Source organism: Kogia breviceps, chromosome 17 (genome assembly GCF_026419965.1).
Source record: "Kogia breviceps isolate mKogBre1 chromosome 17, mKogBre1 haplotype 1, whole genome shotgun sequence".
In the NCBI taxonomy this organism is placed as follows: Eukaryota; Metazoa; Chordata; class Mammalia; order Artiodactyla; family Physeteridae; genus Kogia; species Kogia breviceps.
The window spans coordinates 11,580,471-11,604,349 of NC_081326.1; the positions used below are offsets into that span (position 1 = coordinate 11,580,471).

At 35.5% G+C, this 23,879-nt stretch overlaps 1 protein-coding gene across 17 annotated transcripts in view; it reads left to right on the forward strand.

Moving 5' to 3' along the window:
• SGK3 (serum/glucocorticoid regulated kinase family member 3) overlaps window positions 1-23,879 on the forward strand; it is a 160,781-nt gene that overhangs the window by 123,644 nt on the left and 13,258 nt on the right. For 13 of the 17 annotated variants that reach the window (XM_067017103.1, XM_067017100.1, XM_067017098.1 and 10 more), the window contains 8 exons: window positions 5,592-5,679; window positions 10,489-10,538; window positions 12,690-12,747; window positions 16,713-16,796; window positions 16,879-17,010; window positions 20,789-20,901; window positions 20,995-21,031; window positions 22,749-22,835. In XM_067017103.1, the coding sequence (XP_066873204.1) occupies window positions 5,592-5,679; window positions 10,489-10,538; window positions 12,690-12,747; window positions 16,713-16,796; window positions 16,879-17,010; window positions 20,789-20,901; window positions 20,995-21,031; window positions 22,749-22,835 (649 nt within the window). The remainder of the gene's footprint in view (window positions 1-5,591; window positions 5,680-10,488; window positions 10,539-12,689; window positions 12,748-16,712; window positions 16,797-16,878; window positions 17,011-20,788; window positions 20,902-20,994; window positions 21,032-22,748; window positions 22,836-23,879) is intronic. The other 4 variants (XM_067017109.1, XM_067017110.1, XM_067017108.1 and 1 more) reach the window with 1 other exon arrangement.

Below are 23,879 nucleotides of genomic sequence, written 5' to 3' on the forward strand. Positions count from 1 at the left end.
CATTTCCATTGCTGTATAATACCCCATTGCATGAATATACCACAATTCTGCTGATTGACGTTTGAGTTATTTCTCTTTTCTGGCTCTAATGAGTAATGTTGACATTAACATATCTTTTGCTGCACATGTGCAAGCATTTCTGATGTATCTTTGGGTAGAATTTTTGGTTGTAGAGTATGTATACGTTTAATCTTAGTGGATAATGCTAAATAGTTTTCCAAAGTGATTGTACCAATTTCCACGTCCACCATCGGTGTACGAGATCACATGGGTCACCTCAGCAACACTTAGTATCGTTAGTCTTTTCAATTTTAGCCATTCTGGTGAGTGGGTAGTGGTATCTTATTGTTGCTTTAATTTGCATTTCACTAATTACTAATATAATTGAGTTCCATCTCTTTAAAATACTATTTTTCACTTACCAGACTATGAGAGATGCTAACATAAACTAACATTCAATCAAGGCTGGAGAAAGTCTTCAGGATGTTCATGTATTGCTAGGAGAGTAGAAATTGGTACAGCCTCTCTGGAAATTAGCTTAACAAACTACTTAAAGCCTAAAAATGGTTTATAGTTCAGAGCAAATACTTTTCTTTTTAAAAATATCTGTAGTGAAAATCGTAAATGCAGTTCCAGTGTTGTGCACAATGATTGTCACTTGCAGCATTATTTATAGTAGTGAAAGCTGTACAGTCGAAAGTTGGAAGCCATATATATATATATAATATATATATAATATATATGTAAAATATATATATTATATATATATATATCCTAAAGTGAAAGAACCACTGAGTAACTTTTAGTGTGTCCTAGTACAGTATCATACATCTATCAAAAGTGATTGCTAACAAAGAATTTTTAACAACATGGCAAAGTCCTTTTGATGTATTGAATACATTGTATTTTTAGGTGAAAAACAGTAAAATAAAGTATTTAAAATATAGCGTGATCTTAACTGTGCAGAGAAAAAACAAATATAGTAGGGGTGTTAAGAATGAAGATTCCCACCTTTAAATTTTTTTTTTGAAATAAAATGCACATAACATAAAATTCACCATTTTATCTATTTTTGAAGGATACAATTCAGTGGTTTTTAGTATACTTGCAATGCTATACAACCACATCACTGTCTTATTCTATCACGCAAGTCTAAGCTAACATTAACATCAACCCAAAAAGAAACTATATTTTCTAATTTCCCCTTTCCCCCAACTCTTGGCAACCACTAATCTACTTTCTATTTTTTTAAAAAATTTTATTTATTTATTTATTTTTGGCTGTGTTGGGTCTTCATTTCTGTGCGAGGACTTTCTCTACTTGCGGCGAGCGGGGGCCACTCTTCATTGTGCTGCGCAGGCCTCTCACTGTCATGGCCTCTCTTGTTGCAGAGCACAGGCTCCAGATGTGCAGGCTCAGTAGTTGTGGCCCACGGGCCTAGTTGCTCCACAGCATGTGGAATCTTCCCAGACCAGGGCTCAAACCCGTGTCCCCTGCATTGGCAGGCAGACTCTCAACCACTGCACCACCAGGGAAGCCCTCTACTTTCTATTTTTATGGATTTGCCTGTTATGGGGATTTCATACAAATGGAATCATACAGTTTTAAATCTTCCTTTGTTCATCTAGCATAATGTTTTTGAAGTTCATTCATATTGTAGCATGTATCAGTACTTTATTTGTTTTCATAGTTGAATAATATTCCATTATATGGATATGCCACATTTCGTTTGTCCATTCATCTACTTTTTTTTTTCACACACACTGTATTTTATTTTTCTGAGAGATAAACTGACACCAAGCATTGTAAATGGATAACCACAACAAAAGCAACAATGACTGCAATTACCAAACACGAAACACACTCAGAATGAACACATTTTATACACTAGAAACTGATGAAACTATTTTTTCAAACCATGCATCCCAGTCTCCCTAGCTCCCTGATCTACTGCCTCACACATATATGATATTTGGAGTATGATAGGGCTTAATCTTGAACTTTATTTTTTCTTACAAACAGTGATTTTTCTTATCTGGAATAATTTGTAATACTGCACAGTTCCATAGTTCCTCTTGCTTCAGGAAATAATCTTTTTTCCACCCTCTTAACTTCTCTTGTTTTTTTTTTTTTAACATCTTTATTGGAGTATAATTGCTTTACAATGGTGTGTTAGTTTCTGTTTTACAACAAAGTGAATCAGTTATACATATACATATGTATATGTATACATATGTTCCCATATCTCTTCCCTCTTGCGTCTCCCTCCCTCCCACCCTCCCTATCCCACCCCTGTAGGTGGTCACAAACCACCTAGCTGATATCCCTGTGCTATGTGGCTGCTTCCCACTAGCTGTCCACCCTACGTTTGGTAGTGTATATATGTCCCTGCCACTCTCTCACTTTGTCACAGCGTACCCTTCCCCCTCCCCATATCCTCAAGTCCATGCTCTAGTAGGTCTGTGTTTCCATCCTACCCCTAGGCTCTTCATGACATTTTTTTTTCTTAGATTCCATATATATGTGTTAGCATGCAGTATTTGTTTTTCTCCTTCTGACTCACTTCACTCTGTATGACAGACTCCAGGTCCATCCACCTCACTACAAATAACTCAATTTCGTTTCTTTTTATGGCTGAGTAATACTCCATTGTATATACGTGCCACATCTTCTTTATCCATTCATCTGTTGATGGACACTTAGGTTGCTTCCATGTCCTGGCTATTGTAAATAGAGCTACAATGAACATTGTGGTACATGATTCTTTTTGAATTATGGTTTTCTCAGGATATATGCCCAGTAGTGGGATTGCTGTGTCGTATGGTGGTTCTATTTATAGTTTTTTAAGGACCCTCCATACTGTTCTCCATAGTGGCTGTATCAATTTACATTCCCACCAACAGTGCAAGAGTGTTCCCTTTTCTCCACATCCTCTCCAGCATTTATTATTTCTAGATTTTTTGCATTCATCCACTTTTTGACTATAATAAATAATGCTGCTATGAATGTGTGTGTGTGTGAGCTTTTGTATGCACATATGTTTTTATTTCTTTTGGGTATATACTGAAGAGTGGAATTGCTGGGTCATACAGTAACTGTGTATAGCTTTTCAAAGAACCACCTGTTTTCTACACTGGCTGTACCATTTTATATTCCCACCAGCCCCTTCCCTTTTTAAAAACTATTTTTCATCTTCCTGAGTTTCTTACAATGAATGTATATTATTTATATATAATTATTAAGAACAATTTTGGAAATCTTTCCATTGGTGACAACGTGGATGGACATTGACGGCATTGTGCTAAGTGAAATAAGTCAGAGGAAGACAGTACTGCATGAACTCACTTATATGTGGAATCTTAAACCCAAATTCATAATCACTGATACAAAGAACAGATTGGTGGTTGCCAGAGGTGGGGGGTAGGCAAAATGGGTGAAGGTGGTCAAAACGTATAAACTTTCAGTTATAAAATAAATAAGTCATCAGATGTAATGTGCCGCATGGGGACTGTGGTAGTGTATTTGAATGTAGCTAAGAGAGTAGATTAAAAGTTCTCATCACACACAAAAAATGTGTAACTGTGTGGTGATGGATGTTAACTAGACTTATTGTGGTCATCGTTTCGCAGTGTATACAGGTATAGAAGCATTATGTCGTACACCTGGAACTGATATAGTGTTATATGTCAATTATATCTCAAGTTTTTTTTAACCATTTAAAAAAAATTAAAGTATACTTAATTTACACTATTGTATTAGTTTCAGGTATACAGCAAAGTGGTTCATTTATACATATATATATTCTTTTTCAGATTCTTTCCCATTATAGGTTATTACAGGATATTGACTATAGTTCCTTGTGCTATACAGTAGGTCTTTGTTGTTTATTTTATATATAGTGGTGTGTATATGTTAATCCCAAACAGTTATTGAGGTGTCTTAAAAATAGAGCTACCGGGGCTTCCCTGGTGGCACAGTGGTGGAGGGTGCGCCTGCCGATGCAGGGGACATGGGTTCGTGCCCCGGTCTGGGAAGATCCCACATGCCGCACTGTGGCTGGGCCTGTGAGCCATGGCCGCTGAGCCTGCATGTCCAGAGCCTGTGCTCCACAACGGGAGAGGCCACAACAGTGAGAGGCTCGTGTACTGCAAAAAAAAAAAAAAAAAAAAAAAATAGAGCTACCATATGATCTTGCAGTCCCACACCTGGGCATATATCTGGAGAAAACTCTAATTCGAAAAGATACATGCGCCCCAGTGTTCTTAGTGGCACTATTTACAATAACCAAGACGTGGAAGCAACCTAAATGTCCATGGACAGACGAATGGATAAAGAAGATGTGATGTATATATAATAGAATATTACTCATCCATAAAAAAGAATGAAATAATGCCACTTGCAGCAACAGGGATGGATCTAGACATTATCATATTAAGTGAAGTAAATCAGACTGAGAAAGACTAATATCATATGATATAATTTATATGTGGAATGTAAAAAAAAATGATACAAATGAAATTATTTGGAAAACAGAAATAGGCTCACAGACATAGAAAACAAACTTATGGTTACCAAAGGGGATAGCAGCAGGGCAGGGGGCAGGGGAAGGATAAATTAGGATTTGGGGATTAACATATCTCAACTTTTAAAAAAGAAAAAAAAAGAACAGTTTGGGACGAGGTACCACAGATACAGATTTAATCATTCCTCAGGACTGTCATTAGTCCATGCAAGGCCCCTCTTTTATTTTAGTCCATTTTTTTCCTCTTCATACCCATTTCTTCATCCCCCACTGGTGATGCCCACTTCAACATGTTTGTTATATGTCTTTGGTTATCTGTTTATCGACTGCTGCTTTGTGTCTGTGAGTGTTTAATATATACACGTAAATGATGCTGTGCTGTGGTTCCTTGTTTCTGATCGCTGACTGCTGTTCTCTGCAGGCAGTTACCGTAGCTTGCTTACTCATTTCCCTAGTGGTAGATGGCTGTTTTGCTTCTGATTCAGAGCTATAGAGAATATTGCAATGAGTATCCTAGTTACATGTCTTTCACTGAACCTGTACATAATTTTTGTGTGCGTGTGGTTTATTCTTGGAACTGAAATTTCTGGCCTCAGGGAAAATGCATACTCAGTTTAAACAAATATTGCCAAATTGCTTTTCAGAAAAGTTGCCTCATTTTACATTGTCACCAGCAATACATGAGGGTGGGTGTTCCTTTCCCTGTATCCCTACCAACTTTTGGTATTATGTGTCTTTCTAAATTTTGCTGGCTAGTGGACATAAAGTAATTTTTCATTGTTGTTTTAATTTGTTTTTTTTGTGATTATTAGTGAAGTTAGCCATCTTCATAAATTTCCTTACCATTTGGGTTTTCTATTCTGTGAACCAACTGTTGATACCTTTGTCCATTTGTTTATTGGATTCCCTATTTTAAAAATTAATTTGCTTATTTTATAATAATGATTATTAACGGATTTTGTTTGACTTTCTTACTGTAAATGCTGCTATAGTTACTTTTATTTTCATGTTAAAAGGGAGAAAAGCTGTAGAAATGCAAAGTCATAATAAAGTTAATTTTTGTTTTTAGTCCAGATGTCAGAGCATTCCTTCAAATGGACAGTCCAAAACATCAGTCAGATCCATCTGAAGATGAGGATGAAAGAAGTACTCAGAAGGTAGTAAGAGGAATTGTATTTTTTAACAGAAAAAAATACCATTCCCCAGAGATGAAATTATTGGCAACTTTAGGACCACATTTACTTAAAACAAAGTAATTTCATCCATTGTAGATTTTCTACTCTGTAGAGTACATAAAAACAAATGTGTATACCTCTTACTTATCACTGTTTCATATAAAATTGATAAAATGAGTACTTTTTATAATAAAAAGTAATACATGTTAATTAAAGAAAAATTTGAAAATAATTTAGAAGTATTACCCATATTATCAGCAACCAGACCTCCTAATTTTTAACATTTTAGTGATTTTCTTTCTAATCTTCTCTAATATGTGGAAATTTAAAAAATTACCTAACTTTAATTATACAATAAAGTTTTGTGTTCTGCTTTCTTCGCTTTACATCTTACTTTTTGATCATCATATATCTTCATCATGATTATCACCATTGCAACTGTTGTTTTGAATTTTGGCCAACAGAAAGGGCCTTTTCAACCAGAATATTACAGACCTGTCCCTCTGCATTGTCAGGTTTTGAGATGTAGAGCAATCAATATACATGTGCTGGTTGGTATCAACTAACTTTTATTGCTGTAGTTATATGTACGTAATCAATATGTTTTCTGAAAAGAATAAAGAATAGGATATTCTTGTTTTTTTAATTCTGATAAAAATCATAAGCTTGTGCCTTTTTATGAAGATATTTTCAACATTTACTTTAGAAAGTTATGTTAGAAAGGCAAATTACAATAACTTAACTCAGGATTATTATGTAGCAATTAAAAGTATAATTACAAGTATTATATAAGTATGATAATACCTTTATAATTTTAAATTGATTTATACTATTGTTAAATATATACATGAAAATCAGAGATGTACGTTTTTGTCTTTATAATGTCTCTTAATTTTGTCATGGTTCTGTTTTTGTGATTTAAAAGGCAATGTCATGAGTTGAAACATTACTGTCCCACAGCTAAAAATCTTTATTTGAAAAATAGATGTGACTACTGGAAGGTAGTAATTTTCTTTCTCTGATGCTCTAAGAGGATTCTCAGTTAAGAGAACAGATTTAACTCTTACGTCTGTGACATGGTTGCTCTTAGGACAATGTAAAAGGATATTTTAATTTTATATCTGTGCAGTCGTTCAAAAGAGAAACCACAAGCTGGGAAAACATGTAACAAAGTGTAAGAAGGAATAATGTCTGTGTAAAGAAAGCTCATACATATGGATTTTTGAAAAGAATGATATTTAGTACCCTAGTAGATGAAAAGGAACATGAAGAAATACTCTTAGTAAACAGATATATGGGAATATGTTCGACCTTGATGCCAGTAGCAAATGAAAGTTTTAAATGAGAGGTTTTTTTTAATCTGCCAAATTAACAAAAATGTAAAGTAAATAAAATACGCCAGTACTAATAAGGGTAAGGTAAAATGGGCATCCTTGGGCGTTACTGGTGTTACAATTTTTGCAACTCTTTTGGAGAGCAATTTGGCAACATGTATCAAACATGAAAGTAATTCATGTCACTTAGGAGTTGATGCAAATGAAATAACCCTTCACAGAAAAGAACAAAGATGTTCATTTTAGTATGATTTATAATGCAGTTAGAATCAGTTTGAATGGTCATCAAATAGTGGTGTCCCTATATATTGTAAATTTAAAAAATATTTCTAAAGATAATATTTAAAGTTTTGACATACCATTAAATGAAATCAGGGTTTAAAACTTTTTATGCAGACTTACACAGTGTGATCACAGTTAGTTATGCAAAGACTATATGAAAGTACTATAAATATTTGTAAATCGTCTGTTGGTAAGGTTATGGATTTTTAAAAACATCTTAATACTATTCAAAAATTATTTTAAAGAGTAAAATTTATGTAACCGTGATTTTCCGTGTTTCGTTTGTTAATCACGTAGAGAATATGTAGGTTTAGATCATGTAAAGAATGTCTTGCCTTGCTGTAGGAGAATGTTGTTTTTTTTTTGTGTGTGTGTGTGTGTGTGTGTGTGTGTGTGTTTGTGTGTGTGGTATGCGGGCCTCTCACTGTTGTGGCCTCTCCCGTTGCGGGGCACAGGCTCCGGACGCACCGGCTCAGCGGCCATGGCTCACGGGCCCAGCCGCTCTGCGGCATGTGGGATCTTCCCGGATCGGGGCACGAACCCGTGTCCCCTGCATTGGCAGGAGGATTCTCAACCACTGCGCCACCAGGGAAGCCCAGGAGAATGGTTTTTGAAGAAAGAACCAGACTAAGAGAAATCCCTGGGTTCTGGCTCCTGTTCTCCCACTGTTGACTTTCGATCTAAATTTTGTTTCTCGTTTCATCCATAAAATCTGGAACTTAGACTAGGATCTTTTCCTGTTTTAAAATACTGATTAAAAAAAAACCTTTTCAAAAAAAAGAAAGAGTCATCTTACAATTATAACTATTTATTTATTTTAATTATTTTTTCAATTAAAATTTCTTGGAAATGCATGTTTTATTTTTTTAAATTTTTCTTCCAGTTTTAATGAGGTATAATTGACACACATCACTGGCATAAGTTTAGGATGTACAGCATTATGATCTGACTTACATACATCATGCAATAATCACCACAGTAAGTTTAGTGACTATCTATTGATATCATCTCATGTAGATACAAAATTAAAGAAATAGAAAAAAATGTTTTTCCTATGATGAGAACTCTTAGGATTTATTCTCTTAACAACTTTCATATATAACATACACAGTGTTAATTATATCTATCATGTTGTACATTACATCCCTAGTACTTATTTTCTTATAACTGGAAGTTTGTACCGTTTGACTGCTTTCATCCAATTCCTTCACTCCCCCCACCCCAGTTGTAACTATTTATGAAGGACTTCTGAGTGGATAATCAAATGAATTTAATAGCTGGAAAATACCTTGGAAGGCATCTGGACCTTCTTATTTATAGAGAAAAACACAGAGGCCAAGAGAAGTCAAGAAACTTATTCTCTTGATTAGTGTTCATTCTGTTAAGAAATATACCTCAACTTCAGTTTAGTGATTAGATGTAATCTTTAAAAATAATAGGTAGAGTAAAAAGTTATCTAATTATATACCCCAGAAATTTTCATTATTTCAGAAATGTGCTCCATTAGAAAAACCATTGCCAAGTAATAAAATCTTATTACATATTAATGTAATTCAGGGGACAGGTTATCCTTGTTATTGTTTAATCCACACTTATTTACTTCACTTTCTTCATCTTACAGAAAAGTTCATCGAATGGAAAAATGATACAGTTCTCTGCACATTCATTAAAAGAATAAGTGTATGGAAATTACAACTAGTTTGATTACATTATCAGATTGTATAGAATACTATAATATTTAAACAATCATGATATATATAAGTCAAATCATTATGCTATACATCTTAAACTTATACAGTTCTGTATGTCAGTTATATAATATCTCAGAAAAACTGGGGGGCAGGGGGAGATTACTTCATGTTAAAATTATGCTACAACAGGACAAATCTCATCTAATGAACCGGAGTGTTTATATATATATTTTTTGTCTTGAGCTAGACTGTTATGGTTCCTTTTATTTCTGTCTTCTGTGGATTAAAATTTTATTACATGAAGATTTTTCATGTAAAGGTGTCAGTAAGAAATACATTTGATTTGTCACTAAAAAGTTGGTGCCAACGTTGTTACTTCATACGAAATATACTTTAGATCTTTTGCCCTTTATTTTAAAAAAATAACTTGTGTTCTGGAGATTGTCTATAAGTTACAAATGAATTTAAGTGGGAATATATATGATTTATGTCTCTAATAAGAAATTGCTTAGATAAAATTTGTTGATTCTGATGAACTTAAAGAGATGTTTTTAAAAGCTTACTTCATATCTATAGCTTACATGAAGTATAATTATATAGAGCTCTAGTAAAAGTATACATATTTGAGACATCTCTGAATTAATTCTCTGAATGTAGAAGGAATTTCATAGTGAATTTATGTGCAGAAGAATTCACTTACACTTGGCTTTTGTGAGAAGTGCTCACTGTAGAAGGATCACTAGATTAATCTTTTGGGATTTGGAGTTAAATTTCTAGTTGATTATTAGTGAGCTAGAATTTGAATTAGTTAAATTGCTTTGTGGTGTACTTGGTGAGTAAAGATTTGCTTCTACGTTAATAACAGGGATTAAATTTACTTTGTTAACTGTTGTAAAGAGAAAAGCCTATCTAAAAATTTGATACTATCACAATGGTGGAATTAGGAAGAAGAGCACTCCTGGTTTTATGTATTTGCTTTAGAAATAAGTTTACTTCCTCTCAAATTAAAACTTTAATCCAGCATTTGCAGTCTTAATCATCATCATACTTTCATTTCCTATCTTTAATAATAGCTTATTAAAAATATTTGAAAATTTAAAAACAAAAGCTATTTTTAACCAATTTTTTTAAATGTAAAAAATGATTCCTCTTCAATTGTGGTTTCAATGCCCAGCTCTTCCAAAGAGCTTTCCCCAGTTTACTTCATTCATTTGCCAACTTTGACCTTGATTTCTGCCTTACCTTTTTCCTTACAACTGCTCTTAAAAATTTATCATTAAAATGATTATGTTTATATTGATTGTGTATCTTTCCAAAAGTCTGTACATTTATTAAGCATTAGGGCCTTAGGTTTCTTTAACATGGCAAATATCTGTGGTACGGTTATGTGTATTTTATTTCAAAAATATCCATTAACCGATAACTTCTGACACTCCAGTAAGAATGTTAATTTTTTTTTTTTTTTTTTTTTTCCATCCCAACAGCTAAACTCTACCTCACAGAACATTAACCTGGGACCATCTGGAAATCCTCAGTAGGTTTTAATTTGTTTCAAACAATCTCACTGGATTTGAGGAAGATTTTTTGCAAATGTGCAGATGTACATAATTAATGCCAGTTTAACTGGAAGCCTGTGAAATAGAACTATAGTTACAGTGAATATGTAGTATTGTTGTATGCTTGCCTAATTTACTGCTCTAGCTTCTCCTTGTTTTAGTAGAGCTCTGGGGAGTTTTTAATCCACAGATTGGGTTTGGCTATTTTGCCACTGTTACTTGCATATGAAAGGCTATTAAGTTTTCTTTATCCAGTTTCTCCCATAGTCCCGTATTTACTTGAGCAGAGGGGAAACATTTTGAGGAACACCAGGAGTGACAAATGTAAGCTTCATCTTAAGTGTCAACTCCAGCAATTCACTGGAATACAAGGAAGGAGTCCCAGGCTACTTCTTGGCTCAGTTTGAGGAGTGCCCCGACAGATGCGTGATAATTGCCGTGGGCTGGAAGTGGAATGTAGTGTGCCTGTCCTTGTAATTATCCTTACAGGCTTATTGGATTAATTATATAGTATTCTGTCTTTCATCACAGGACACTGTGCTTCCCCCTTACCCTTTTGGTCCACTTCGAGAATGAGTATAGACAGGAGAAATGGTAAAGGAGACTAAGAAAGAATAATTAGTAAGGTAGGAAAACCAGGAATGTGGTGTCACAAAAGCAGGTGAAGAAAGGGAGTAAATAACTCTGTGGATGTTGCTGATGGGGCAGGTAAGAAGAAGATTGAGAATATATGGACCACTGGTAAGTCATTGGTGACCTCTGGGAGCAGTTTCAGTGGGGCGGTAGGTAGAAGACTGACCTGAAAGGGTTCAGGAGAGAAATATAGGAGGGGACAGGAGGTATCTACAGTGAGTTTAGACAACTTACTTGATGGATTTGCTGCAAAGCACAGCAAAGAAACGGGATGGTAACTGGAAGAGGAAATTTGGTTTTGAGCATCTTTTCTGTCACCATTGCATTGAGCTTGTCAGGCAGCACAAAATGGAATTTTGCTTTCAATTAGGGTTCATCACCAACAGTTAACAGTGGGGCCTTGGGTCTGGCCTCGGTTGGTGAGTTTACTGTTGGAGGGATTTGCATGTTTTTTCACTATTACGTTCGTTCAAAAAATCATTTCAGTATTTCAGCATATCATTGAAGAACAAAATAACTAGTCCAAAGAGCAGGTTCTTGAAGAAGAAAAGCATCTAAGCTTAGTTAAGTATTTATCTCCCTAATCTTGACCTGTTATTATTTAACCCAGACCTGGCGTTACTCTTAGGTTTGAATTGACTATTTCTTTCAGTAATGAATTGAAGGACATTTAAAATCTAAGTGGAGTCATTTCACTCTCCCTAGTACAACTTAGGAATTCATACCACATTAAAGAAAACAGCTCTTCTGGCTGCAAGTTCATCTTTCTGTAGCCACGTGCTTTTGCCTATATACAGCCAATGCTGTTTTTACCTGAGGTGAAAATAAATAACCTTCTGCCTTCTGGACTCCTGGCTTTTCTACATTACCATCTATGAGAATAAGTAGAGAGTTTTTTTAATCTTTAACATACAAGTGATATGTATGCAAAACACTGTGATGACTTTTTTCTCCGTCAGCAAATTTTCTTAGTGATTTTACTAGGTATTCCAGCTATAACTTCCTTTTCAGAAAAATTACCAGGCTACTTAGTCCTTGCAATGTATCACTAATTTATATAGTTACTCAGTTTCCTCATTAAGAGCATTGGTGAGGTTTATGGTTAATAAAAATGGTTTGCTACCCTGAGTTCTAAACTATAGAGAGATGATAGATAGATAGATAGATAGATAGATAGATAGATAGATAGATAGATAGATAGATAGAAAGATCTTTTTCTCCCAAAGAGACTATTATTGAAGTCCTTCTTAAGCCAAACTTAACAAGGCTTAAATAAAATTATAAAATGTCTTATCTAATCAGAAAGTAGTATTATTACTGTTCATTATTACCTATTTTATATTAAAGATGAGATACTACCACTGTGAAAGCTGGAGTTATCATGCTGAAGTGTACCCAAGATTTACCTGTTAAAGAGTGAGGTGCTAAAAATGTTGAAAAGTTAACATCTTTCCATTTCTAGGAGGCTAATTCTTGTCATTGTTCATTTATTTCAGTGCTAAACCAACAGACTTTGATTTCTTAAAAGTTATTGGAAAAGGCAGCTTTGGCAAGGTAAGAGTGTTTTTATTTTTTCACTTAGTAAGTAAGTACTTAAGGAATGTATGGTTTATATATTGAAGACCACGGGTCTTGTTGGTATGCAAGCTATGGAATTAAGATGCTTTCTCTACCTTCAAAGTACTGACAGAATAATTCAGGATACTAAGCATCTACTCAAATTCTAACCCAAAATTTATTTGTTGAACAAGTATTTTGCTGAGCTCCTATGTGGCAAGCGCTGTTCTGGGGCCTAGTTAGATAGTCCTGAACAAAAATAACATGGTTAATACCTCTGTGATGCTTACAACCTAGTGGGGGAAATAGTCAATTAAAAATACGCAGTCAAGTAAATAATTACATGTAGCAATGGAGCTACGAAGGAAATGAAGAATAGAGTCAAGAGACAGGAAAATAGTCAGTGGGAGGAAAATCCCTATTTAGATGAATTGGTCAAGGATGGCTTCTTTGAAGAGGTGCTATTTAAGTTGAGGCTGGAAAGACAGCAGTGAGCAGCTGTGTAAATAGCAGTTGGAGGAGCAAAGGGAGGTTTGAGGACCCTGTCTCTCTTCATGCAGTGAATGTCAGATGAAGCACATAGCTTGACAGTGTGACCATACCAAGCGAGAAGAATCCCTAAGGGCAGAAGCATCATAGATGGAATTGTCAGAATCATCAAATATATTTAAGTTCTTTTTTGCATTATACTTCAATCTGTAGTAAAAATAAATATGTACGTGTTTAATTATAGTGTGCCGTATTCATAGCTTTCGGTATCTAGATGTAGGTTTTTTTTTTTTTCTGAGTTCCCTAGAGACCAGAAACTGCGACCATAAAATTACACCCATGTGTGTTCCTTAATTCAGCAAATATATATTTGCCACCTGCTACATGCTGGGCATTGTGCTAATGTAAGCAATAGAAAGTTCGAAATAGATCTTGCTCTCAAAATGCTCACCGTCTGTTGGAATGTTAGAGATAGTCTGTTGTTAAAAACAAAAAGCATTAATCTTTTGGAAACTTCATGTTTAGATCTAGAGTCTACCAGAAATTGGTTCTTCCTTATAATGTGAGGTGTAGGGTCCCAGTTCATTTTTTTCCCTATGGATGTTCAGCTGATCCCACGCAGTTTATTGAAAAGGCTGTTCTTTCCCTACTGCTCTGCATTGGTAAACTTCATCATATATCCAGTGTCTGTATGCGTGGGTCTGTTTCTAGATTTTGTTTTATATTTCTGTTTCTAGATTTTATATTTTGTTTCGTTAATCTATTTGTGTATCCTTGCATGAGTACCACATTGTCTTGAAAATGTAGCTTGATATCCAACAGAACAAGTCTTCCCCTCCTTGTTCCTCTTCAAGAGACTGTTCTTAGCTCTGTGCATATCAATATTAAATTTTAGAATTAGCATGTCAAGTTCCATAAGATTCTGTTGGATTTTGATTGGGATCGCATTGACTCTGTAGATCAATTTGGGGAGAATTATCATCTTAACAGTATCAAGTCTTCCAATCCATGCCCATGGCATATCCCTTTGTTAATTTAATTCATCTTTAACTTTTCTCAATAATGTTTTATACCATTCTGTATAGAATTTTGACACATCTTTGATTTGATTTGTTCCTGTGTGTTTCATTTTTTATGCTGTGAACACTGGTGTTAAATATTGAAGCTGAATATATGCATTACCTGTGACACACTGGTTCTCTTCCAAGCTATGTAGCCACCAGTAATTCAAGCACATATGTGCTAGGAAAGGCGTGTGCCAGAATGTTCGTAAGCATCATTCTTCATAATCTAAGTGTCAGTGAGAGAGTGGATAAATTGTGTGTGGTATGTCTATGGAATGCAGTACTCTGCACAGTAATGAAAATATGAAGACTGTGCTGCATGCCACAACGTGAACGCACATTACGTAATTTAGAGTGAAAGAAGTCAGGCAGAGACCGCTTTGTCTATGTGATTCTAATTACATAAAATTCAAAAACAGGCAAAACCTAACCTGTGTTATTGCAAATGGAAATAGTGGTTACCTTTGAGGAAGAACAGGGATGGATAGTTTCTGGAATAGGGCAAATGGGAGGCTTCAGGCTACTGACAGTGTTTGTTTTTGTTTTTAACCTGGAAGTGGTTATATAATGTGTCCATTTTGTAATAATTTATCGAGCTGTAATGTTTGAGTTTTTCTATATACGTGTTATTTTCAATAAAAATTTTAAATCTTTGGTTGGAAGATTTAATGGTTGGAAATGGTTGGAAACCAACAAAGTACAATAAAACAAAGAAAAGCAGAATACAGAAAAGAAGGAAAAGCAAGCAGAAATACAGCTTCACAATGTATTTGAAAAATAGAAAAATATACATGATAAAGTAAAATAAATAATGGAAATCTCATATTTATTCTAAGCTTTTCTACAAAGGGTGGTCTTGGTTCCACTTTCCATTTGCCCATCTGTTTCTTAACCACCTATTTTCCAAATCTACCAATCTGCTGAAAAAAATATCTACCCTTCAGTGTACCTCCTAATGGCCACATTCTTTGAATTATTTTCTTAGAATATACTTGAAGATGAACCAGTCAAAGTAGAGAAGTGAAGTTCAGGGGGGTGGGGAGCTGTCGAGAAAAGAAAAAATGTAAGAAGGAAGGAACATTCAACAGAGTCAAATATTGTGAAGAACAAAAGCCTGAAATGAGAAAGGCGCCAGCAATTGAACTCAGGACATTTTCACCCTGAAGATGTTTTGACTCCTTTTTATGAATAAGAAACATTTTAATTGATAGGCTTTTTTAGAACCGATTTAGATTTACCAAAAAAAAAAAAAAAAATCGAGTAAAGAGAAAGTTCAGAGAATTTCCAAACCATCAGTTTGCTCTATTTAGTAACATCTTATGTTAGTATGGTACACTTGTTCCAGTCAGGGAGCCAATATTGATCCATTATTATGCACTGAAGCCCATCATTTATGCACATTTCCTTGGTTTTTTATCGAATGTCCTTTTTTTGTCCCATTCAGGACACCACATTACATTTAGTTGTCATGTCTCCTTAGGCTCCTCTCGGCTATGACGGTTTCTCAGACTTTGCTTGTTTTTGAGGGCCTTGATGGTTGAGAAGCACTGGTTAGGTATATTGTGTACCTCTTGTGGAATTTGCCTGGTGTTTTTCTCGTGATTAGACTGCGGTTACAGGTTTCAGCGAGGACGACCGCAGATGTACTCAAAAGTAATGCCCACCATTGTCACTAGTGGCAGATTATCTCAAAAAGTTTTAGAATATATCATCTAATAGTTAGCACAACTTGTAGGGTGTCTTGAATCCCTTAAAATTTGTTTGTAAAACTTTGAGTATGTCTGCCTTTTTTTCTGGGGCAAGATCTTCTAAGTTTCTTCAAATCCATGAAGTGTCTGCATGCACCCCAGCCCATTATGGAATCTCAGCTATACATGGTGCTTCTTGCTCTGAGTGCTTCTAAATTTGAAACCTGTAAGAGAAACCCAAATGTTAAAACAAAAATGCATTTTGATCACCTAGAAACCATTTTCCTCTCCTTTTTTTATGTAGACATGAAATTTATAGCCTCAGTATTTTTAAAGACTCTCTTCAGGACTCAGGACTGGCACGTGTACGCGCGCGCGCGCGCACACACACACACACACACAGAGTTCTCAAGCAGTATAGATTTTGACACTTAAATTTAGAAAAAACCTCAAACATTAGCACATTAAGTGACAAAGAAATGATGCCTGGCCATTTAAATCATCAACATTTTTTGGTTTTATTAAAATATCTAAGGAAAAGTGGAATTGGAGAAAGAAGTTCAGTAATTTTCAATTTTCAAAATAAAAACACCACATTATTTAGGTCCTTTGTGGACTTTATTTTTTTTTTTTAATTTAAGTATTGACTTATTGATAAGTGAATTGTTCCTATCAAAGCATTGAAATTTCTAATAGTAGGTACAATCTTTAACTATAACAGGTTCTTCTTGCAAAACGGAAACTGGATGGAAAATTTTATGCTGTCAAAGTGTTACAGAAAAAGATAGTTCTCAACAGAAAAGAGGTAAAATAAGATAGCTTTGTTTCTCCTAATTGTTTTCTGGTGTATAATACAAGCTGATTTTTTACCTTTTTTTTTTTGACAGCAAAAACACATTATGGCTGAACGTAATGTGCTCTTGAAAAATGTGAAACATCCATTTTTGGTTGGATTACATTATTCTTTCCAAACGACTGAAAAGCTTTATTTTGTTCTGGATTTTATTAATGGAGGGGAGGTGAGTTTTATAATTAGTTTTCTAGTATTGATAATGTTTAGAAAAAAAATAGAGTTCAGGTTTCTCTTATCAGTTTTGGAAGCAAAGCCCAGCATAAACAGCTATTTGTTGAGTAGCAGCAGTATTTAAAGCACTGGCTAGTCAGCACAATGCATGATGTGGAGAAGTGAGATGTAAAGCTCTTTTCCTAAGCAGCTTATGGTGTAGGTGGGAAGGTTCATAAAAGAACCTTGATACGAAGCTACAGACTTCATGGGTAGTTTTGTCACTGAGCTATAGAGCAAGAATATATACTGAAACATTAGAATGAAACTTGATTTGTAATTTTTGGTAATTATCGTTTCAATAGTTGCATATAAATATTACTCTAGCCTGTCATTTTCCAAAATGTGCAAACTATTAATAAGATGAGATGATCCTGTAATAAAGAGTTCTGTGGTGAAGCCAGTTTGGAAAATGTTTCCTGTTATATCCCCTTGGTGATTAACAGTGTGCTTCGTGGTATTTACAATGTTTCAGCATGTTAAAGACTTTAAGAAACTATGCCTGAAAGCCTGGATTTATTTTTTTAAAATTTATTTTACCACACAGTCCCGTTTTTTGTTTGAACCAAGTCTATTAATAATATTCCCCAAAACTCTGAATCAGAGGGATATTTAAATACATTTTGGGAAATGCTGCTGTTAAGATAATAATTCCAGTAGTAGTTAACATGTATTGAGCATCCTTATGTGCCCAGCACTCTGGCTCTTTATACATATTATTTTATCTTCACAACGGTTGTGTTGCATAAGATAAAGAAACTGAGGTACAGAGAAGCTAAATAACTTGATCAAGCCATGTGGGTTAGTAAGTATGGAGCCAGGAATTGAGCTCAGTCTGATTCCAGGATCGAGGCAGCTGACCACCCCCTGTTCCTCTGCTTCTTAATCCTCATACTTTTCTAATTTGTTTGATCTCTGACCTGTACATGTCTCTAAAAATTATTTTAACTGGTAAGTGTTAACATATCTTTACAAAAGGACCTTCCATCCCTTAATCCCAGAGCAAAGAGAGAAGAGAAGTATATTTCAACCTTACTATAGTACACTTATCTGTAGAATAAAGAAACTACACAGAAGACCAATTTCTATTCTGCAAACCTGAAAGATCAGACATACCTAGACCATTTTGGGGACGATCATAAAAAGAATCATTATTCAACCTCTTACATCTATGACAAATATGCCTTAAGACCCCTCAGAAGCAGGATTATGAATCCCCCGTACACCCTGATTCAGGAATGTGGATGACCCCACATTGTTCCCACCTTGAAGGTGTTGTTTTATTTGTATGTGGTGAGTGCTAATCTATAACAAGAATTTATTGAGGGCCTGGCACTTTGTAATTACTTTACGTGTGTTATATCAGTTTATCATCACAACTCTTTGAGATAAACACTCTTATACTCATTTTATAGGTAAGGAAATTAAGGCTCAGAGAGGTTAAGTAACTTTCTCAGTGTCACCATGCTCTAGTACTTGTCAGGCCTCGGATTTAACCTGGACATCCCAACTGCAAAGCCCATTCTTAAGTACCATCTGTGTCTTTGAAATGTCGTGCAGAAATCTAACTGCAGGTGGGATAACTGGCTGCACCTTTCCTGCTTGTCTGTGGTTTGTTAATGCTATTTTAGGACTTGCTTCTGAGCCCTTATTACACAGTGACTACTCCTAAACTGGATGGCAAAGGTGGAAAGAAGTAGGCTTGTCTTCTAAAAGATAGAGTAGACTAAGATAATGGGGTGGGGGGGAAGAGTATGTTAAGGTCCAGGGGTTGAGTGGGGCAACAGGTAGAAGAGGAATGAAGATGAGAAAGGACAGAGGCAAGAAGAGTGCGATTTCATTATGTGTTTCCTGTTATTACTGTTATTTGCCCCCCAATGTTCATATTTGCACTTTAACCTTGACATGTGATATTTATTTTTGTATAGTACTTCAGATCTGTTTTGGAGTCAGGTAGAGTAGAAACAAATAAGTTTTATGATACTGGGCATGTAAACAAGCCTTTCTGAGTCTCAGCTTCCTCATCAATTCCTACTTCCAAGTAGGTGGGTGGATTGAATCATACAAGCATATATTCTTTAGCATAGAGCCTTTGATTTAGTAAGCAGTGGTTATTAGCTGTTATTAGTGAATGATCAGATTTTCACTTGGGGTAATTTTCATCAGTAGTTGTGTATTAGACAGATATGATCAGAAGGTCAGTAAATAAAGTATTACAATAGAGTAAGCTGCAGCTAATAAAAGCAGTGGTAATGGTTAAAAGGGGGGAGTATCCCATAAATAAATAAGAGATAAAAACAGAAGAATTTATTCATTGTTTGGATATAGGGACTAAGGGTAAAGGAGCAGTAGAAGTGAATCCCAGGTCAGCCCCATTTATGTACTCTGTCAGGATCTATTGTAACTGATCTTCACCATCACCTTTCAAAAGAGGCTAAGAAAAAATTGGAGACAGTCTTTGAAAATCAAAGAAGTTAAATGAATTACACACAAAAAGAGGAGAACTAGGATTTGAACCCAAGGATGATTAGCTAGCTTTTCAGTTTGAAAATCTATTTCCACTTTACCTTGCTGCCACCCATGGCTTAGAGGACTGGGTAGAAAGTGATATCATTAAATGAGACAATACAGCAGTGGCAGTAAGTCTGTAAGAGAAGACCAACGGCGCTGGGTTAGACAAATTGAATTTGTTGGCTTGTTAAATATTCAAGAAGGAGCAGCAGGCAGCAGATTTTTTCAGTAGAAGCTCCAAGCAGAGGGCTCTCCACACGAGCAACATCAACATAGAGGTGGTGGTTAAAATCATTGGAATGGATTAAGTTGCCTGGGAGGGTATCCAGAGAAAGAATAACAGTGGAGAAACCTAGGACAGACAATTTGTCAATCCCTGCAGCATAAGGGCCCAGAAAGGAGCGGAGATGGAACTGTCCAAGGTAGAAGAAAGCCCCCAATGAGAGATTGTTGTTTTAGAAGCCCAAAGACTTAGAGTAAGGACCTAGAGCCAACTTTGCCTAGGCAGGTAACCTGGTGACTAGAGGACAGGTTGTGAGAAATACATTAAGAATTAGGAAGTGTAAGAAGTGAACTGGAGAGTCCAGCTGCCAATGAGCTCCAGCCAGTTGCCACCATATTGAATTTAGCCTTAATGGTGCAAAGCTCCCCCCACCCTTTTTTTTTCCCCAGAAGAAACCAAAACTATGAATTTTAACCAAAAGAAAAAATTTCCCAGTTTTTAAATGTTACCAGTTACTTTAGATTTTTCTGAAAACATTCTTTGGTTCAAACAAAGTATATCTGTGGGTTAGATTTGATCTTCCAGCCACTAGTTTACGATCTCTAAATAGTGTTTGGTTTTTTCAAATGAAGGAACAGTCAAAAAAGGCCCAGCAAGATAATTACATGGCAGTATCAAAATCATTGGTCTCCATTAATAATCTTTTCCAGGGAGGTTGCCTGGAGTGGTGCGAGGATACTGCCACACTGAGGATTGAGGGGTACACGGGAGATGAGCTAGCAGTAAGCATGGATAGGGAAAGATTTGTGGTTGAAGAGAGCGTGATTGCTAGGTGGAGGGGAGACATAGGCAAGGGGGCGTCACGGTTCTGTGCTTTGGTGCACTGTTATCTCACGTTCAAAGTAACAAAAATAAATCCTGTTTTTGTATTTTTAGAATCTATTTGTTTCACTTTATGTGTGAATGATCTTAATATTCATTATTTTTTTCAATTTTACAGCTGTTTTTTCACTTACAAAGAGAACGGTCGTTTCCTGAACACAGAGCTAGATTTTATGCTGCTGAAATTGCCAGTGCATTGGGTTATTTGCACTCCATCAAAATAGTGTACAGGTAAATTTCTAAAATTTCACTTCTAAAATGTCTTTTTATTATTTTATTTCAGTTCATATTCAGTTTTCCTTTTCTTTCCTTTTAATTCGATAGAGACTTGAAACCAGAAAATATTCTTTTGGATTCAGTAGTAAGTATTGTCTTTTAAAAATCTCCTAGTTCATGATTTTTTTTTCAACATCTTTATTGGAGTATAATTGCTCTACAATGGTTAGAGAAGCATTAGCTTCTGCTGTATAACAAAATAAATCAGCTATACATATACACAGATCCCCATATCCCCTCCCTCTTGCGTCTGCCTCCCACCCTCCCTATCCCACCCCTCTAATGGTCACAAAGCACCGAGCTGATCTCCCTGTGCTATGCAGCTGCTTCCCACCAGCCATCCATTCTACATTTGGTAGTGTGTATATGTCCATGCCACTCTCTCACTTTGTCCAAGCTTACCCTTCCCCCTCCCCGTGTCCTCAAGTCTGGTCTCTACATCTGCATATTTATTCCTGTCCTGCCCCTAGGTTCTGAAGAACCTTTTTTTTTTTTTTTTTTTTTTTTTTTTAGATTCCATATATATGCATTAGCGTATGGTATTTGTTTTTCTCTTTCTGACTTACTTCACTCTCTATGACAGACTCTAGGTCCATCCACCTCACTGCAAGTAACTGAATTTCATTTCTCTTTATGGCTGAGTAATATTCCATTGTATATATGTGCCACATCTTCTTTATCCATTCATCTGTCAGTGGACACTTAGGTTGCTTCCATGTCCTGGCTATTGTAAATTGTGCTGCAATGAACATTGTGGTACATGACTCTTTTTGAATTATGGTTTTCTCAGGGTATATGCCCAGTAGTGGGATTGCTCAGTCATATGGTAGTTCTATTTGTAGTTTTTTAAGGAACCTCCATACTGTTCTCCATAGTGGCTGTATCATTTTACCTTCTCCAGCATTTATTGTTTGTAGACTTTTTGATGACGGCCATTCTGACCGGTGTGAGGTGATACCTCATTGTAGTTTTTGATTTGCATTTCTCTAATGATTAGTGATGTTGAGCATCCTTTCATGTGTTTGTTGGCAATCTGTATATCTTCTTTGGAGAAATGTCTATTTAGGTCTTCTTCCCATTTTTGGATTGGGTTGTTTGTTTTTTTGACATTGAGCTGCATGAGGTGCTTGTATATTTTGGAGGTTAATCCATTATCAGTTGCTTCGTTTGCAAATATTTTCTCCCATTCTGAGGGTTGTCTTTTCGTCTTGTTTATAGTTTAGTTTGCTGTGCAAAAGCTTTTAAGTTTCATTATGTTCCATTTACTAGTTCATGATTTTTGTTGTTATGCTTAGTGGAAAAGAGTCCACCTCAAAGGTTCCACACTGCATGATTCCATTAGATAACATTCTCAAAATGTCAAAACTATAGAGATGGAGAACAGATTAGTGGTTGCAAGGGGACAGGGACTGAGAGAATAGGGGAGTTCAAAGATAAAAGGGTAGCATGAGAGAGAGTTCCTTTGGGATGATGGACGTTCTCTGTCTGATAGTGGTGGTAGTTACACGAATCTATACATCTCTGTTGCATAGGGCTACACATACACACACACAAATGGGTGCATGTAAAATAGTGAAAACTGAATAAAGTTGGCAGTCTAGTTATCAGTATTATACCAATATCAGTTTCCTGATTTTGGCACTACTACAGTTATATGTCAGCATTGGGGGAAGGGGACATAGAACTCTGTACTGTTTTTGCAATTTCCTTTTAATCTATGATTATTTCAAAATCCAATGGTTTTAATAAGTGTCAATTTATGTCCATGCATTCTTTTATCTTACTGCCCGTGTATTTGTCAGGGACATGTTGTCTTAACAGATTTTGGGCTTTGTAAAGAAGGAATTGCTATTTCTGACACCACAACAACATTCTGTGGGACACCAGAGGTAAGAAGTATGTCTCATTCATGTACTCATGTATAAAATGCAAAACTGAATCACAAATTATATATATAAAATTTGAAATCAGAAAAGTAGAGTAAAAATATTTTCAGCTTCCAGCCAGCTGGAAATATCTGATAATCATCCCTTCTGAACATTTAAAGTTTATTGATAGTTGATATTTTTTTAACTGTGATTTTGAAATACCACAGATAACCCAACAAAGATAAATTATGCATACGTGTTTTTAATGTTAAAAGTTTACCTTAGATTTCTTCAAACATTTGATTACATTTCTAATTCTTAAAACAAAAAAAAGAATCATGAATCAGTGATGAAAATGTCCAAAAATTAATTGAGTTAATGTTGGGACAACTCTGTGAATATATTAACAGCCATTGAATTGTATACTTTAAATGGGTGAATGGCGTGGTATGTGAATATCGTAATAAAGCTGTTTTTTTTTTTTTTTTTTTTTTTTTGGTGGTACGCGGGCCTCTCACTGTTGTGGCCTCTCCCGTTGCAGAGCACAGGCTCTGGACGCTCAGGCTCAGCGGCCGTGGCTCACGGGCCTATCCACTCTGCGGCATGTGGGATCTTCCCGGACCGGGACATGAACCCATGTCCCCTGCATCGGCAGGCAGACTTGCAACCACTGCGCCACGAGGGAAGCCCTAAAGCTGTTTTTTAAAAGAAATAAGCTAAAGCAAATATGGCAAAATGTTAATATTGCCTATATTTGGGTGGCAGCACTATTGGTTTCTGTTATATTCTTATATTTTTTTGTATGGTTAAAATATTTTATAATAGAAATTGTTTAATGGAAGAAAATAAAGCAGTGGATATGGGGGAAAATATTACAAATCAGAATTTATTAACCAGAACATCCTATTCTCTAATCATTTTAACTAGCAGAAAATGTATCTTTCTATTTGAGACAGTAATAATAATCCTTAAAGTTTATGTGAAAGCCTTGCTATTCTAACTTCACACATACATAGGTTTAGTTTAAAGTGTTCTAATTTTAAAATATTAATTGTGATCTTAATT